Source organism: Zonotrichia leucophrys, chromosome 6 (assembly GCF_028769735.1).
Source record: "Zonotrichia leucophrys gambelii isolate GWCS_2022_RI chromosome 6, RI_Zleu_2.0, whole genome shotgun sequence".
Taxonomy (NCBI): domain Eukaryota; kingdom Metazoa; phylum Chordata; class Aves; order Passeriformes; family Passerellidae; genus Zonotrichia; species Zonotrichia leucophrys.
The window spans coordinates 1026439-1044263 of NC_088176.1; the positions used below are offsets into that span (position 1 = coordinate 1026439).

The following is a 17825-nucleotide window of genomic DNA, read 5'->3' on the forward strand; positions in this document are numbered from 1 at the left end:
TTGTCCTCCATCTTCTGCTGGGATGGTGGCACCTCTGGATTGGTTTAGAGCACAGACAGACTGTCTAACATAGGACATAGGGATTGGGAAATTATTGTAAATAAAGCACACATAGTTTTTAGTATAAAAAGCTAACACCAGCCTGAAGGTGTGGAAAAAGTAGAATTTTGGGGTTCTAGAAGGGGGGTTCAGGAGGCAAGATGGAGGAATCTGTGTGTGTCCTGTCCTTCTTCTTCTTCTTGTCCTCCATCTTCTGTGTGATGGTGACACTTGTGGATTGGTTTAGAGCACAGACAGACTGTCTAACACAGGTGATAGGGATTGGGAAATTATTGTAAATAAAGCACATGTAGTTCTCAGCATAAAAAGCCAACACCACCCCAAGGGCAGGGACTGTGCCTCAAACCAACCTGCAGGACAGATCTCAGCAGGTCAGAGAAAATGGAATAGATAAAGGAAAATAAACAACCCCGAAAAGCAGAACTGAGGAACCTCTGCTGCTTCTTTGGTCGTGGGGCTGGGAAAAAAGAGACTTTGTAATACCTGGGGTCATCTCAACCACAGAGACCTGAGGATTCACCAGCACCTCCAAAACCACTGAAACCTTCCCAAAAACCCCACATTCATGACTGAGCACCCCAAATTAGCAATTAGTGTGCCCACTTAACGAGCTTGCAGAGGACAGAGCTGCAGCTCATTAATAACTCCCTAAAGCTGTGCTGGCTCAAGGCTCCCAAAGTGTTTTTCTTGTTCATTAGACATGGAACCAATTAATGGGGGCAGGAAAAGATGGTGCTCCATTAATATTCCCCTAATGAGAGCTGAGCCCAAAAACACCAAGTTCCAATTCCACCTTAAATAATTCTGGGATGGACAGGGGTGCAAATAAAGAAACCCCAACACCACAAATCCTGGAGCACTGAATTTTAATTGACCTTTTTGTGTCCCTAGTGAAACTCCTTTGCACAGAGAGAATATCTGGGTTTATTTCCTGTCTGCTCCCCCTGCTGATGCTGCTCAGGGTGCAGTTGGCTGTGGCTCCAGGAGAATCTCTGAGTGTTCCAGGCTGTTCCAGGGATTTCTCTTCCCACTGATGTCCTCCCCATCAATTCTCCCCCTTCAGCACAGGCAGCAGCTCCCCACTTTCCTTCAGCTCCTGAAAGACACAAAGGGTTTGTTGGGATGAGCCAAGGGGAATCCAGCAGGAAATATTCCCTGGCAGCAGGGCATGCCTCAGAGAGCTCCCTCTGGGCAACACCCTGAGATTTGTACAGGATTTATCAATCCTTTATTCACGAAATTTAGTGGAAAAGCCAAATAAGTGGACAATCACACCTTGACAGCTCTGCCTGGTGTCCCTGATCTCCTGCCAGTGCAATTCCAGACATTCCAACACCCCAAAGGAGGAACTCACCACCCATGGATGGGTTTTGTTTTGCCACCCATGAACCCCCACAAGAAACTGAAGCTCCTCAGGGCTCTGAGCCTGCCCTGCTGGTGCTGGTGCTGGAATTGCCATTTCAGGGCTGGCAGCTGCCCCAGGAGCAGCAGGGCACACTCAGGAAACAACGGGGAATCTTCTTCTCCCACACCTTGGAATCAGCAGCTCTACTTCAATATACAGGATTTATACAGGATTTATACAGGATTTATCAATCCTTTATTCACGAAATTTAGTGAAAAAGCCAAATAAGTGGACAATCACACCTTGACAGCTCTGCCTGGTGTCCCTGATCTCCTGCCAGCTGCAATTCCAGACATTCCAACAGCCCGAAGGAGGAACTCACCACCCATGGATGGGTTTTGTTTTGCCACCCAAAAACCCCCACAAGAAATGAAAACTCCTCAGGGCTCTGAGCCTGCCCTGCTGGTGCTGGGGACTGGAATTGCCATTTCAGGGCTGGCAGCTGCCCCAGGAGCAGCAGGGCACACTCGGGAAACAACGGGGAACATTCTTCTCCCACACCTTGGAATCAGCAGCTCTACTTCAATATACAGGATTTATACAGGATTTATCAATCCTTTATTCACGAAATTTAGTGGAAAAGCCAAATAAGTGGACAATCACACCTTGACAGCTCTGCCTGGTGTCCCTGATCTCCTGCCAGTGGAATTCCAGACATTCCAGGCACAGAACTCTCCAACACCCCAAAGGATGGGTTTTGTTTTGCCACCCATGAACCCCCACAAGAAATGAAAACTCCTCAGGGCTCTGAGCCTGCCCTGCTGGTGCTGGAATTGCCATTTCAGGGCTGGCAGCTGCCCCAGGAGCAGCAGGGCACACTCAGGAAACAACAGGGAATCTTCTTCTCCCACACCTTGGAATCTGCAGCTCTACTCCAATATCCATACCAGGCTGCATTAAAAATGGAATTTAAACCACTGACAGCACTCATCCACCATACAAGCCATGAATTCAAACAGCCCAAGGATGCAAAGAGAGAAATTACATTGAAATACCAGAAAAAAGGATTTTACAGCATCTCACAATGCCCAAGACTCCTCTTCCTCAGCACTGAAAAAGCCTCCACACTTCTTAAGTTCTCTGTTATTAATTTTATTGATTTAATCCCTACACTTGCTAAATAAACAAATAAAATTAAACTCTAAATTAAGTTAATCTATATAATATAAGCAAAATTAATCTATAAAATCAAAGCAATCCCTACACTTGTTAAATAAACAAATAAAATTAAACTCTAAATTAAGTTAATCTATATAATATAAGCAAAATTAATCTATAAAATCAAAGCAATCCCTACACTTGCTAAATAAACAAATAAAATTAAACTCTAAATTAAGTTAATCTATATAATATAAGCAAAATTAATCTGTATAATCTAATCCCTACACTTGCTAAATAAACAAATAAAATTAAACTCTAAATTAACTTAATCTATATAATATAAGCAAAATTAATCTATATAATCAATCCCTAAAAGATCCCTAGCTTGCTTAATCTATATAAGCAATCCCTACACTCGTTAAATAAACAGAATTAATGATATACCTAAGGTAAAATTAATCTATATAAATAGAATTAATCCATATAATTTAATAAAGTTAATCCACATAAATAAAATTAATCTACAGAATTTAGGTAAAAATAGTATCTATAAATCAAATTATTATTTATATAATAATTTTATACAATATTTTCAATAATAAATTTATATAAGAATTGAAGCAATCCCTACACTTGTTAACTGAATAAAAATTTATATACTTTAAGTAAAACTAGTCTATATAATTGAAGTAAAGTTGATTTATAAAAATAAAATAAAGCTATACAATTGAAGTAAAATTAATCTTTGTAAATAAAATTAATCCATATACTTTAAGTAACATTAATCTATATAAATAAAATTAATCTATGTAACTGAAGTAAAATTAATCTTTGTAAATAATATTAATCTATGTAATTGAGGCAATCCCTCACACTTGTTAAATAAATCAAACAAATCTCTATAATTTCAGTAGTCCCAGGATTTTCAGAATTAAATGGGATTTATTGATTGGGCATCCCAGGAGTGCCAGAGTCTGAGGAATTGGCTCTGAACCATCCAGGAATGGGCTCAGGAGGATTTGGGAACTCTGGGGCTGCTCCAACAACTCCCAGAAAATTCCCTTTTCCCCAGGAATGTTTCCTGGCAAAAAACCAACACCAGGAGCAAAATGAAGGATGAGAAAAATGCAAAAAAAGAGGTGAAAATGAGATTTCTCCAGTCATTCATTGGAGAATGAAAGCTCCTTTCCCTGGAAAAGCATCCTGGGGCGGCTGCAGGGCTTCTGTGGGGGACAGGCAGGAAAATTCCGATAAATGGAAATTTGAAATGCAATAAATGGAGTTTTTATTGCAAATAAAAGCAGCTCCTACCTTGACAATGTCCAGCCCCCCCACCAGCTCCCCCTTGACGTAGAGCTGGGGGTACGTGGGCCAGTTGGAGAAGGATTTCAGCCCCTGGCGCACCTGGCAACCAAACGGGAACTAATTAACTGATTAATTAATTAATGCTGGCCAAATCAAAGCTGGGAATCGAACAGGAATTAATTTGGCCAAATCAGATATGGGAATTAAACAGGAATTAATGCTGGCCAAATCAAATCTGGGAATTAAACAGGAATTAATGCTGGCCAAATCAAATCTGGGAATTAAACAGGAATTAATTCTGGCCAAATCAGTCTGGGAAATCAAACAGGAATTAATTTGGCCAAATCAGATATGGGAATTAAACAGGAATTAATTCTGGCCAAATCAAATCTGGGAAATCAAACAGGAATTAATTCTGGCCAAATCAAAGCTGGGAAATCAAATAGGAATTATTGGGGAACTCTGGCCAAATCAAATCTGGGAATTAAACAGGAATTAATGCTGGCCAAATCAAATCTGGGAATTAAACAGGAATTAATGCTGGCCAAATCAAATCTGGAAATTAAACAGGAATTAATTCTGGCCAAATCAAAGCTGGGAACCAAACAGGAATTAATTCTGGCCAAATCAAATCTGGGAAATCAAACAGGAATTAATGCTGACCAAATCAGATATGGGAATTAAACAGGAATTAATGCTGGCCAAATCAAATCTGGAAATCAAACAGGAATTAATTCTGGCCAAATCAAATCTGGGAAATCAAATAGGAATTAATTCTGGCCAAATCAAAGCTGGGAAATCAAACAGGAATTAATTTGGCCAAATCAAAGCTGGGAATCAAATAGGAATTAATTCTGGCCAAATCAGATATGGGAATTAAACAGGAATTAATTCTGGCCAAATCAAAGCTGGGAATTAAACAGGAATTAATTCTGGCCAAATCAGATATGGGAATTAAACAGGAATTAATGCTGGCCAAATCAAATCTGGGAAATCAAATAGGAATTAATTCTGGCCAAATCAAAGCTGGGAATCAAATAGGAATTAATGCTGACCAAATCAAATCTGGGAAATCAAACAGGAATTAATTCTGACCAAATCAAATCTGGGAAATCAAATAGGAATTAATGCTGACCAAATCAAATCTGGGAAATCAAACAGGAATTATTGGGGAATGCTGACCATATAAAATTTGGGAATCAAACAGGAATTCATTCTGGCCAAATCAAATCTGGGAAATCAAACAGGAATTATTGGGAATTCTGGCCAAATCAAACAGGAATTATTGGGAATTGTGGCCAAATCAAACAGGAATTATTGGGAATTGTGGCCCTGGAAAAGGCAGCAGGAAGGGATCCCCAGGGAAGGGCAGCTGCTGTTACCTCCTCGTCCTCCAGGATGTCAAAGGTCTCGTAGTCCACGCTGGGGAGAGGGAAAAATTGGGATATTCATGAAAAAAATGGGATATTCATGGAAAAAATGGGATATTCATGGAAAAATTGGGATATTCATGAAAAAAATGGGATATTCATGGAAAAAATGGGATATTCACGTTATTCACACTGCAGCTGGGAAGAAATGCTCAAAAAGCAACACAGCCCTGCAACATTTGTAAAGAAACTCAAAATTCTCACAAAAATGGCAAAAATTACCCCCCAAAATATCTGAAATCTCAAGGTTTTTTAAAAATCCATATAATGCTGGAAAAACCCCTCAAAGTTCTCCAAAATATTCTCAAAATTATCAAAAACCTCTCAAAATTATCAAAAGCTCCTCAATGTTCTCAAAACCCCCTCAGAATTAAAAAAACCCCTCAAAGTTCTAAAACCTCAAGATTTTTTAAAAACCCATAAAATGCTAGAAAATTCCTCAACGTTCTCAAAAAAACCTCAGAATTATCAAAAAACCCCTCAATTCTCAAAAAGCCCCCTCAAAAGTCTCAAAACCTCCAGATCTTTAAAAAAAACCCTAAAAACTTTCAAAACCCCTCCAAATTCTCACAAAAAGTCCTCAAAATTCTCTCAGAGAAACCTCAAAGCCTTGGAAAAAAATACTCAAAATCTTCAAAAAACCCTCAAAAAATTCCTCAATGATCTCAAAAAGCCCCAATAAAATTCTCAGATAACCCTTCAGCTGCTTGGAATCCTCTTGAAAATAAAAACCTTATATTTGGGGAATAATTCCACTTGTATTTTCTACTATATTTTCCATAAAATGCAGTTTTTACCCCAAAATTACCCCCCAAACTCAAACCCCATTGCTTACCCAGTGTTATTCATGATTTCTAGGATTTGCTTGCTGAAGCCACATTTTGCCATCTAAAATGTAAAACACAGATATTAAATGTCTCTGCTTTTTGAAATCCATGGAATTCCAGCTGCACTGCAGCAATTCCCAGTTTTTTGCTGGATGAGCCACTCCTTAATCCCTTTTCCATCCTTTACCTCCTGATTTTTATGGATTTATGGAATAAATCTGCTGCATTTTGAGGCATCAATACCCTGGATTCACCATAATAAACAAGAACAGCAACTTGTTATATTTATTATCATTAGAATTAATTTATTAGAATTAATTTAACTGTAATTAAATTAATTATAATTGGAATTACAATGAATTAATAATTCATATCCACTGCAAACTTTTCACATGAAGACAATAAACAGACAACAATTTTTATATATTAATAGGCATGATAAATATCTATTATATAAGATATGTAAGATATCAGATATATCTATTATATTTCCTAGGCATTAAATATTTCTATTAATATTTATATTGCTATTAATAGAAATATCTAATAGTTCAATACTATTCAGTAATAATAAAAACTAGGGGCTGTTCTGTGGTTTGCAGAAGCACCAAATAAAAAGGTAAATAACTTTTGCAGCAGCATTGATTTGAATTAAGGAAGAACAAGGTAAAAATGCAGGTTTTATTTTTCTGAAAATAAATATAAAATAAATAAATAAATAAAATTATTTTGATTTTAACATTCCATGTTACCTGTTTGTTTCCCTTCATGAAGAGCATCACAGGAGCTTTGTTTATCAAGGATTTGAGCCTGGAAAAAGACACAAAATTCCTTGGTTATCACCCCAAAGAAAATGCAGAATTGGGAATGGAAACTCAAACTGATGAATCTCCCAGAACTCCACCCTGGGGTGGGATGCACTCCCTGCAGGAACTCATCTCAGGGACAACTTTAACCTAAAAATAAAATTTTAAGGGACTTTAAAACCCTTTGGGAAGCAGAGGATGTTTCCCATTCCCTCCTTCCCCTCAAAAGTTTGTGCCAAGCAAAACAATTCTGTGTAAATTCTGTGTAAATGGGGTTACTGCTACTGCAATTTGCAAACTTCGTCAAGAATTGACCAAAAAATGTTTAATTTCTTAACAAACTCCTTAAAAAGCACAGGAAGGGGCTAAAAGGCTTTAAAAAATATGATTTTAAAGGCCACCAAAAGTAAGTTTTTAAAGATTTAATCTCCAATTTAATCTCTGCTAAAAGCATTAATTGGGGTTTGTGGCCTCAGTGAAACAATTTCAAAGTAAAGCAACCCAAGGCTTGAGATAAATTTGGAAGGAATTAATAAATCCCTAGAATTCAGAATGGTGGGATTATTATTTATCACCACTTTTACATGGGATTTATTGAATTATTTCTGCATTGCACTGAGCAGGGAGAAGAACCAGGCAGGGATTCCCTCCAGTGACACCAGAGCTGGGAAATCTGTAGCAAATAAAGCTGGAAAAGGCTTAAAAAGATGATTTTCCCAGTTATTTTTAAAGAATAAATGGCTAAAGAGAGACAAGAATGAATCTATATCTATATATCCACTTATAGATACAGATATATAAATATATAAGTAGATGTATATAGATGTATAAATAGAAATATGGAAATATAGAAATAGAGATATGTGTTTATGAATATATACATAGGTATAGAAATATATAAATATAGAAATTTAGAAATATAGATACAGAGATATAAAGGCATGTCTATAAATATATAGATATGTATAAATATATAAATAGATATAGATTATAAATGCATAAATAGATATACATATATATATAAATATGGAAATATAGAAATAGAGATATGTGTTTATAAATATATACATAGGTATAGAAATATATAAATATAGAATTTTAGAAATATAGATACAGAAATATAAAGGCATATCTATAAATATATAGATACATATAGATATATAAATAGATATAGATTATAAATGCATAAATAGATATACATATAGATATATATATAAATATGGAAATATAGAAATAGAGATATGTGTTTATAAATATATACATAGGTATAGAAATATATAAATATAGAAATTTAGAAATATAGATACAGAAATATAAAGGCATGTCTATAAATAGATACATATAGATATATTGATATAGATTATAAATGCATAGATATACATATATATAAATATATGAATAGATTCTTGCTATAAGCAGAAATTACACCACAAATATAAGTAAAAATTCTTGGACTTAAATATACAAACCCCAAAAGACATTGAAAAACTGCAAGAATTCTGCAAGTCAATAAATTCTTGAGGCACTTCTGATAAAGCAGGAATTCACAGAGGGTTTCCCCTTATGAGCACAGAAAAAAAGTCACAATTTGTAATAATTCCCCCACCTGTCCTCCAGCTTCTGGCCCTTGGGGCAGATTGTGTCCAGCTCTCCTGATGCCTCGAGCTCCTGGGGAAATTGGGAGAAAAAAGCAAAACTGGGGTGGCAAAGCCAGAGCAGGCCATGTGTGGCAGGGCAGCGCTGAGGGAGCTGGAGCTGCTCACCCTGACGATGTCCAGGCCCCCGATGAGCTCCCCCCTGACGTACAGCTGGGGGTAGGTGGGCCAGTTGGAGAAGGCCTTGAGGCCCTGGCGCACCTCCTCGTCACAGAAGATGTCAAAGCTGCTGAAGGCCACGCCGTGCTTCTGCAGGATCTCCACCATCTGCCTGCTGAAGCCTGCAGGGGTTCCAGGGGCTCTCAGCACGGCTGGGCTCAGCTTGGCAAACAGCTGGGCACACAGCTGGGCTCACCCTGGCACACAGCTGGGCTCACAGCTGGGCTCACAGCTGGGCTCACAGCTGGGCTCACCCTGGCAAACAGCTGGGCTCACAGCTGGGCTCACCCTGGCAAACAGCTGGGCTCACCCTGGTTCAGAGCTGGGCCCACACCCTGGCTCATAGCCGTGCCCACCCTGGCTCGTGGCTGCGCTCACAGCTGTGCCCACCCTGTCTCTCAGCTTGGCTCACAGCTGTGCTCACAATCTGGCTCTAACCGTGGCTCACAGCTGTGCCCACCCTGGTTCACACCCGTGCCCACCCTGGCTCCCAGTTGTGCCCACCCTGACTCCCAGCCATGCCCACCCTGGCTCACACCCATGCTAACCCCAGCCTGACTCCCAGCTGTGCCCACCCTGGCTCACACCCATGCCCAGCCTGGCTCCCAGCTGTGCCCACCATGGCTCCCAGCCATGCCCACCCTGGCTCCGGGCCGTGCTGTGCCCAGCCTGGCACAGTGGGGCACAGCCCAGCCCTGGGTGCCAGGCAGGCTCTCTCACCGCAGCGGGGCTCCTTGGGAGAGCCCTTCATGAAGAGCATGCAGGGGGCGGCGTTGATGAGCCCCCTGAGGCGGGCGTGCAGCTGCTCCTGGGCAGGGGCAGCGCCCCCGGGGCCGGCCGTGCCCGCCGTGCCCGCCGCGTGCCGCTGCACCTTCTGCGTCAGCTCCGGGGCGTGCGCGCCGTCCAGGCGGTCCACGTTCTGGGAGTTCTGCAGGGAACAGCACACAGGCTGCAGGGCAGGGAGAAACACAGCACACAGGGCAGGGAACAGCACACAGAGACTGCAGGGCAGGGAACAGCACACAGACTGCAGGGCAGGGAGAAACACAGCACACAGACTGCAGGGCAGGGGGAGAAACAGCCTGCAGGGCAGGGAGAAACACAGCCTGCAGGGCAGGGAACAGCACACAGAGACTGCAGGGCAGGGGGAGAAACACAGCACACAGGGCAGGGAGAAACACACAGAGACTGCAGGGCAGGGAACAGCACACAGACTGCAGGGCAGGGAGAAACACAGCACACACGGCCTGCAGAAGAGGCAGAAACACAGCACACACAGCCTGCAGGGCAGGGGGAGAAACAGCACACAGGGCAGGGAGAAACACAGAACACAGGGCAGGGGGAGAAACACAGAACACACGGCCTGCAGAGGAAGGGGGTAAATACAGCACACACAGCCTGCAGAACAGGCAGAAACACAGCACACAGGGCAGGGAGAAACACAGCCTGCAGGGCAGGGAGAAACACACAGAGACTGCAGGGCAGGGGGAGAAACACAGCACACACAGCCTGCAGGGGCAGAAACACAGCACACACAGCCTGCAGGGATAAACACAGCACACACAGCCTGCAGAAGAGGCAGAAACACAGCACACACAGCCTGCAGGGCAGGGGGAGAAACACAGCACACAGGGCAGGGTGGGCTAAACACAGCTTTAAGTCCAGCCTGGGCTAAAGCACAGCAAAGCCAGCCTTCAGTCCAGCCTGGGCTAAAGCACAGCACTGTCGCAGATATCTTTTTATGAAAATCATTTCCTTAGGATTTTTCCTCCTGAGAAGCTGGGAGGCCTCAGGAACAAAATGCAAACAATGGTTATCTGCTGCTGTGGAATGCAACAGGTGCATCTGGGATTGGTCTCATGGGGTTGTTTCTAATTAATGGCCAATCACAGTCAGCTGGCTCGGACAGAGAGCCTGAGGCAGCTGCCTTTGTCAGCATTCTTGCTTTTCTATTCTTAGCTTAGCCAGCCCTCTGAGATGAAACTTTTCCTTCTACTCTTTTAGTATAGTTTTAATGTAATATATATCATAAAACAATAAATCAGCCTTGTGAAACGTGGAGTCAGATGCTCATCTCTCCCCTCAACATAAGACCCCTGCGAACACGGTCACACAGCACAGAGAGCCTTCAGTCAGGCTGGGCTCAAGCCAAGGCTGCCTTGCAGGGAGGGCTGTGCTGCCAGGCTCGTGCCTTTCTGGTGCAAATGATGCCTGAGGGATTTTAGCCTCTCTGGTTTTCAGATCCTGTGCTGCATTCGTGCCTAATTCTGAACTCCATCCAAAGTGTAGCTAACTGTCTTCACATTTTGATCAAACTAAACAATTCCCCCAGGCCTGAAACTCAAGGACGCCCTACAGCCTCAGGGCCTGGAAAGTACAAACAGGAGTGAATTGGGAGGAGCACACTGAGGATAAATCACTCCATCACCTGAAGCTGAACTGGAGCATTAACCCCTGATATGTACATAGACCAAACCCATATCTGCCTGACAAACCCGTGCCCATGCTCCATCCTGGTGCAGCCTCTGAGTGCCCAAGGTGCACCTACTGAAGGCCTTTAATAAACACCCACTTTACTTTATCCTCTCAACCCTGTCTCGCCTCTGTTCTGGGCAGCCACTGCAAGGCATCAGTAACAGCACCAAGTTTGCCTCTAGAAATACTTATTTCATAAAATATTATCCATTTTATCATCACAGGCAAACAGCACCCAAACAGAATTGTTATTTCTGTCATTACCATATTTACTTGGGTCTTTTCCCCCAACCTCAATACAAAGAAATGCTGCTGTAAATTTTTTGACCCAAGTACAACAAGTGAAATAAAAGCTATGTCTGAATCCCAAAGCACTTAAGGAAGCCCTGAACTATTCCACATAAAGTGCAAAAACCATGTGCATTTCCATTTTTAGGTTCCACTGGATAGAATTCAATCAGTTTCAGAGGTGTTTCCTCACTGAGAAAGCTCCTAAGGTTCTGGTAGAGTATTACACAAGTATAAGTATTAAGAGTCCACATGGATTCTATTTTCTCTTCAATCCACTTTTCTTAAATTCATTTCCTCTTACCTTAAAGAACAAGAACGTTGGAACAGAACTAATTCCATATTTTTCAGACACTTCAGGCACAGCCTCAGCTTCCAGCTAAAAACCAAACCCAAAAAAAAAAAAAGCCTGGATTATTTTCATAATCTTCTTTCAAGTTTCACTGCGAGTGTCAATCCTGGACTGTTCTCCCTGGCATTTGATCCATTTAAGCAGGATCTGCTGCTGAAGTCTGGGAGCCATTTGCATTTAAATGAGACTCTCTGGGCTGCATGGCCCCGCTGAACTCCAGGGTGTCAGAGCAGCTGCAGAGCTTTTTATTTTGTTGCACATTTCAAAAGACGCCCGGAGGCTGCGAATAAAATTTTTGGTGCACTCCTGACCCGGTAAATTCTCACTGCTGTGCAGCTCCTGCTATATTGGAAGCCATAAATCACTGCCCAGTGATGTCCCCACCACAGAGGTGCTTTTGTGCCCCTTTGGGGGGCTCTGCATCACCCCTGACATCTGCAGCCCCTGCAAATGAGGGGCAAAAGGAGCTGCTCCTTCAGCTGAGGGGGATTTTTAACTTGATTTTTAACTTGATTTTTAACTCCTGCAAGGCTGCTGAGTGCCCAGCCTGGGATTGCTGCTCCCACTTTCATCACAGAGGGATTTGCTGTGAAAATTTATCTTCACAGGCTCAGATTCTGAGCAGCTCCAGCTACACAGGCTCCTAATGAACCCACTAATTAGAGAATAATTAGAGAGGCAAAGCAGGAGCATCACAAGTGAGCCCCAGCCTCCTCCTGCACATCACCACTCCAACAGAATCAACTGCACAGCCACAGCTAGAAAATGAAAGCTTACATCCAACTGAAACTGAACTGAAAGCTTATACATAATTGAACGAGAATAGGTAATTCCAATTATTGATTCTTTTTCCAGGGGCAAATGATGACTTCCACCACTAATACTCATTTTCTTTCCCAGCAAAATTTCCTGCTTGGATATTTATGTTCCACATAACACAGAAGAGATTTCATTTCATATTTCAGGAACTTGCTCTCATTGGCACAGCTACCCCAAAATGTTGTTTATGAGTGTTTTGGGATATGAACACATTCATTTCAATCAAACATCCAAGGAGGAAACAGGTGCTTGCCAATTCAAAGGCAGGCTGGATATCCTGGAACACAAAAATCCCACCAAGAACTGCCAAAATCAAATATATTCCTCTGGAGGAGCTCCTCCCTCCAAAATGGATCAGTAAAATTCACCCAAGAATTTCCATCAGCTTATTTTCTCTGAGCAAGAACACCAGTAATATTAAAATTACTGGAGGAGGGAGTTGGGAAAGGATGTGCCACCACCTTGGTTTCACAGCCCTGGATGACTTTGGAACCTCATTATTAAAATATAAATTACAGCTGAATAATAAAGGTCATAAATAAATGATATAGGAATAACAAAAGGGCAACTGAGAGATTCCAGACTTTGTTGGGCTGAGCAAAAGCTACTAAACTCTAGATAAATGTAAGCATCTTGAATCTGCAGTAAGTGGAAAATTAGTCTTTTGAAGCTCTAAGTCATAAAGTATCATTAAAATAATTCTGACCTGTTTTACAAATACCAACTGAGAGGAATCATTAAAGAAACCCACACACACATCCTAAAGGCTGTAAAAATCCCATTAAAATACTCACACACAGCTGGCTGCTCCACTGCTCCCTGCCCTCATCGTGCCAAAGTGCCTCATTAACCAGAGAAATTTGGTTTAAAACCAACAGCACGTGGATGAAGGGAATTCCTTCCCCTGGATCGCAGTGGGATGTGCAGAGGGTCTCACAAAGCAGAGTGACAACCCTGCAGGGGCTGAACTCACCTTCCTCAAGGGTCATTTTAGCCACAGGAACCCTCTGGGAATCCTGAGATAACATCCCCAAGGCTGGGCACCCTGGGGCAGTGGGAGGTGTCCCTGCCATGGCAGGGCTGGCACTGGCTGGGCTTTGGGGTCCCTTCCCACCCACAGCATTCCAGGATTCCCAGTCTGAGTCATCCCTGACAGCAGCAGCACTTTGGGATAACCCTGGATGGGTTTGAGATCCCTTCCCACCCAAGGCATCTCAGGATTTCCTGCCATGGTAGCACCTCTGGGATAACCCTGGATGGGCTTTGGGGTCCCTTCCCACCCACAGCATTCCAGGATTCCCAGTCTGAGCCCAACCCTGACAGCAGCAGCACCTCTGGGATAACCCTGGATGGGTCTGAGGTCCTTCCCACCCAAGGCATTCCAGGATTCCCAGTCTGAGCCCATCCCTGACAGCAGCAGCACCTCTGGGATAACCCTGGATGGGTTTGAGATCCCTTCCCACCCACAGCATTCCAGGATTCCCAGTCTGAGCCATCCCTGACAGCAGCACCTCTGGGATAACCCTGGATGGGTCTGAGGTCCTTCCCACCCACAGCATTCCAGGATTCCCAGTCTGAGCCATCCCTGATGACAGCAGCACCTCTGGGATACCAGATGTGAGAGGGGCATTAGGAATGTGAGGCCCCAGAGGCACCCCAAGAGGAGCCTGCCCATTTTGGAACATTTCCTCCCCCAGGGCTGTCCCAGCTCCCCCAGGGCTGTCCCTGCTCACCTGCACGAAGGTGACCTGGCTGTGCTCCCGTGCCAGCGCCGCCATCACCTCGTTCATCTGCGCGCACTGCGGAGCCCATGGCGCCCAGAAGTGCACCACCACCAGGGACCTGGGGAGAAACAGCACTCCTGGGGACAGCTGCCAAATAAACACCTGGATCAGGGAACCCCTGGGCCTGGGAGAGGCCTCCAGAATCACCTTCCAAGGGCCCGACAGCCACCTTGTCCCCAGAGCCCTGAGTGCCACCTCAGGAGTTCCTTGGACACTCCAGGGATGGGCACTCCATAAAAACCCCTCAATCCCCACCACCTGCTGCCCCAGAGCAGAGGCTGGGCAGAGCTCCAGAATACAGCAGGGATTGATTCACAGCATCTCCTCCATGGATGCACCTTGGGCAGCACCAGAGCCCAGCCAGGGCTGCACCCAAGATGAACCAAAATGGCCCCAAAATGCACGGCCGGGCACGGGCTCTGTCCCTGGGATCAGTTCTGCTCCATTTGCACCTTGCAGTTCATTGTCCCATCCCAGCTTTAGCCCAGGCAGTCCCACCCTGCTTGTTTTTCTCTCTCCAGCCCACGGGGTTTGTGCTCCTGGGCTGAGATTGGGATCATTTGTCCTTGGTGCCCAGCTGGAGCAGGAATTGTTTTGTCTCCCTGCTCTGTGCACAGAGCTCAGCATCCCTGATGTGAGCCCAGACCCACACACTAAAGCAGCACAGAATGGGAAAATGGAAAACCCAAACCTGAGACATCAGCTGAGATTAAAAAACCCTTTAAAGCACACCAGGAGTTTTCCTTTCCCAGGAACATTCCGAGGCCATGCAGCACAAAGCCTGTCACACTGCAATGTTATTTTTCTGCTGGCATTAGCTCCAACTCCTTATTGCAGGTTTGCTGGGATGTTTGGGATTGGCTCCACACAGCATTTAAAGGTGCGACAGAAATCCCATCCCACTGGGGACCAGCTCCCACAGGCTTAAACACCTGGGATGACAGCAGTGACAAGATATTGGAGTTCTCAATTCTATTCTCCACCTTTGCAGAGGTCAAACCCACCAGAGTGGGAATAAGGAATTAAAGATACAATGTACTAGTATTAATTTACTTAGTAAAATAGAGAAATCAAGTCACCCATCCCACAGCAGCCACTTCATGCCTTTTATCCCTAAATAATGGAAATTCATTGTAAATTGTAGCAGCACAAGGTCCCTGCTGGGATTGCTCAGGACAGGGCTGGGAGCAGCCTGGGACACTGCAAGGTGACCCTGGATGGGCCTGCAGGTCCCAGAGCAGGCTGGGGTTGTAGGAAAAGCAGAGCCCTGTCATTAATCACAGAGCACAAAACCCGATTAATGAGACCCTGGGCGGGAGATGAATAATTCAGAGCCATTTCTGTGTCAATGAACACCCAAATGATGGTGCTCCCATTGAAACATCACTGCTGCTCCCACTGCAGTGTCACTGCTGTTCCCACTGCTCTTCGCATTGAAATGTCACTGCTGTTCCTATTGCTATGCCACTGCAATGTCACTGCTGTTTCCATTGATTAGCCACTGCTGTTCCCACTGCAATGTCACTGCTCTTCGCATCGAAATGTCACTGCTGTTCCTATTGCTATGCCACTGCAATTTCACTGCTGTTTCCATTGATTAGCCACTGCTGTTCCCACTGCAATTTCACTCCCGTTCCCACTGCAATGTCACTGCTCTTCCCATTGAAATGTCACTGCTGTTCCCACTGCAATGTCACTGCTCTTCCCATTGAAATTTCGCCGCTGTTCCCACTGCAATATCCCGCTGGTTTTGGTGACACTCCAGCGCCTGGAGGACAATCCCAGCTCTCAGGGCAGCTCTGGTTTATGGGATTTTTCAGCCAATTCGCCCGATTTGGCCCCAAATTCCCTGCGGCAGGAGCTGCTGTAGGGTGGCACCTCCGAGAGCTGAGCCAGGGGAACGCGGGGCTGGCAGAGGCCGAGCCAAAGCCGAGCCTACACCCAGCAAAAGCCCGAGCCAAAGCCCGGCCTTTGAGCAGTCTGGGGCTCAGTTTGTCCCCATTTTGGGGTTTTTCTCTTCCCCGCGCAGGTTTTACCGGGCTCTGCAGCAGCACCGGCCCCTCCCGAGCTGTGCCCTGCGGGGACCGGGAGGGGACACCGGGATGGCACCGAGGGACGGGACAAAGGGATGGGAGACAAAGAAGGAACACCGGGATGGGGAACCCGCGCTGGCCCCCACAGAGGTGACACCGGCACGGCCCCAACGGACGGCTCCGAGGGCCGGCAGGCGGAGATGGCCCCCATGGAGGAGACCGAGGGACGGCACGGCGGGCCGGGAGCCCCGGTAAGGGACACAGGCACAGGCACAGGCCCATTCCCCCCTCTCCCCCGGTGTCCCCTCACCGGTCCGGGCGCTGCAGCAGCTTCTGGAACTGCTCCACGGAACCCGCGGCCGCCACCGCGCCCGCCATGGCCGGGCCCAGCCAGGGACACGTGGGGTCAGCGCCGGTCACGTGGCGGCAACCGCGGGTCACGTGCGTCCGCCCTGGGCACGCGCTTCCTCCTGCCTCACGTGGCCCGCCTGTGTCACGTGGCCCGCCCGTGTCACGTGTCCTCCCCGCCTCACGTATCCTTCCCGTGTCACGTGTCCCGCCTGTGTCACGTGCTTTCCCCGTGTCGGCAGTGCCGTTCCAATTGTTAAGAATGGGTTAAAAACTGCTGTAAAATAGTTGGTAATTGTGAAAAATGCGTATTTTATGGTTGGCTTTTGGCAGATATTCAAATGAATATTATATGTGTTGAGTTAGAAAGTGATGCTGTGTTAATTTCCTTAAGTACTGTGTTAAATGTAGTTTTAGGTTATAAGAAATGGTAAAATAGAAACGATGCTATGTGAGATACTTCTTTTAAAGAAAAGACTCGCAGTGAGCTAGCAGCCACAGGATACCTGAATGTTTCAGAGAAAGAGAATTTATTGCTCCATTATCAGGAGAGATGAACTTCTTCCCGCCTCAAAGGCGCTGTCAGGATTCAGAGGAAGGAGCTGACACTGCCCAGCCACAATCCTGTGTTTGAATGGAATTTATGCATCCTGGATGAGGTGTATGAATATGCAACAGGCTGCTGCTTTTAAGGGTTAATCCTCTGTTAACGTGGGGCCTTTTTCGGGCTTATTTTGCCCAGTAAAGGTACCTGGACTGTCTGTAACGCTTTGTCTCTACTGTCTCATATTGTCCTAATCCAAATTGTCCAAAATTTTTCTTACTCTAATTACCCAGACCCTCCCCACCCTGCCAGGGAACAATTCCTAATTCCCTATATCCCATCCATCCCTGAGGCCAATCCTGGGAATTCCACAAACAAACCTATTTTCCAGCGGGAAACCCTTTTGCCCTTGGAGTGCTCCACCCCACAGAGTT

General features: G+C 44.8%; 1 protein-coding gene across 1 annotated transcript; it reads right to left on the reverse strand.

Moving 5' to 3' along the window:
* Positions 1 to 909: 909 nt before the first annotated feature.
* Positions 910 to 16962, reverse strand: GLRX3 (glutaredoxin 3). The gene is made up of 11 exons (XM_064716452.1): positions 16810 to 16962; positions 14416 to 14524; positions 11816 to 11890; positions 9469 to 9676; positions 8698 to 8870; positions 8541 to 8602; positions 6881 to 6938; positions 6137 to 6189; positions 5254 to 5293; positions 3878 to 3970; positions 910 to 1156 (listed from the first exon to the last, which is right to left on the reverse strand). Exons 1-11 carry the CDS (start codon positions 16875 to 16877, stop codon positions 1106 to 1108), a joined length of 990 nt encoding a protein of 329 aa, XP_064572522.1. The 5' UTR covers positions 16878 to 16962; the 3' UTR covers positions 910 to 1105.
* Positions 16963 to 17825: the final 863 nt, after the last annotated feature.

Coding starts and splice junctions, on each gene's coding strand:
- GLRX3 (XM_064716452.1), bottom strand. CDS start 16,877: ATGGCGGGCGCGGTGGCGGCCGCGGGTTCCGTGGAGCAGTTCCAGAAG. Junction 11,891..14,415: donor GCCAGGTCACCTTCGTGCAG/GTGAGCAGGGAC, acceptor TTTGGTTTTTAG/CTGGAAGCTGAGGCTGTGCC. Junction 8,603..8,697: donor GGGGCCTGGACATCGTCAGG/GTGAGCAGCTCC, acceptor CAATTTCCCCAG/GAGCTCGAGGCATCAGGAGA.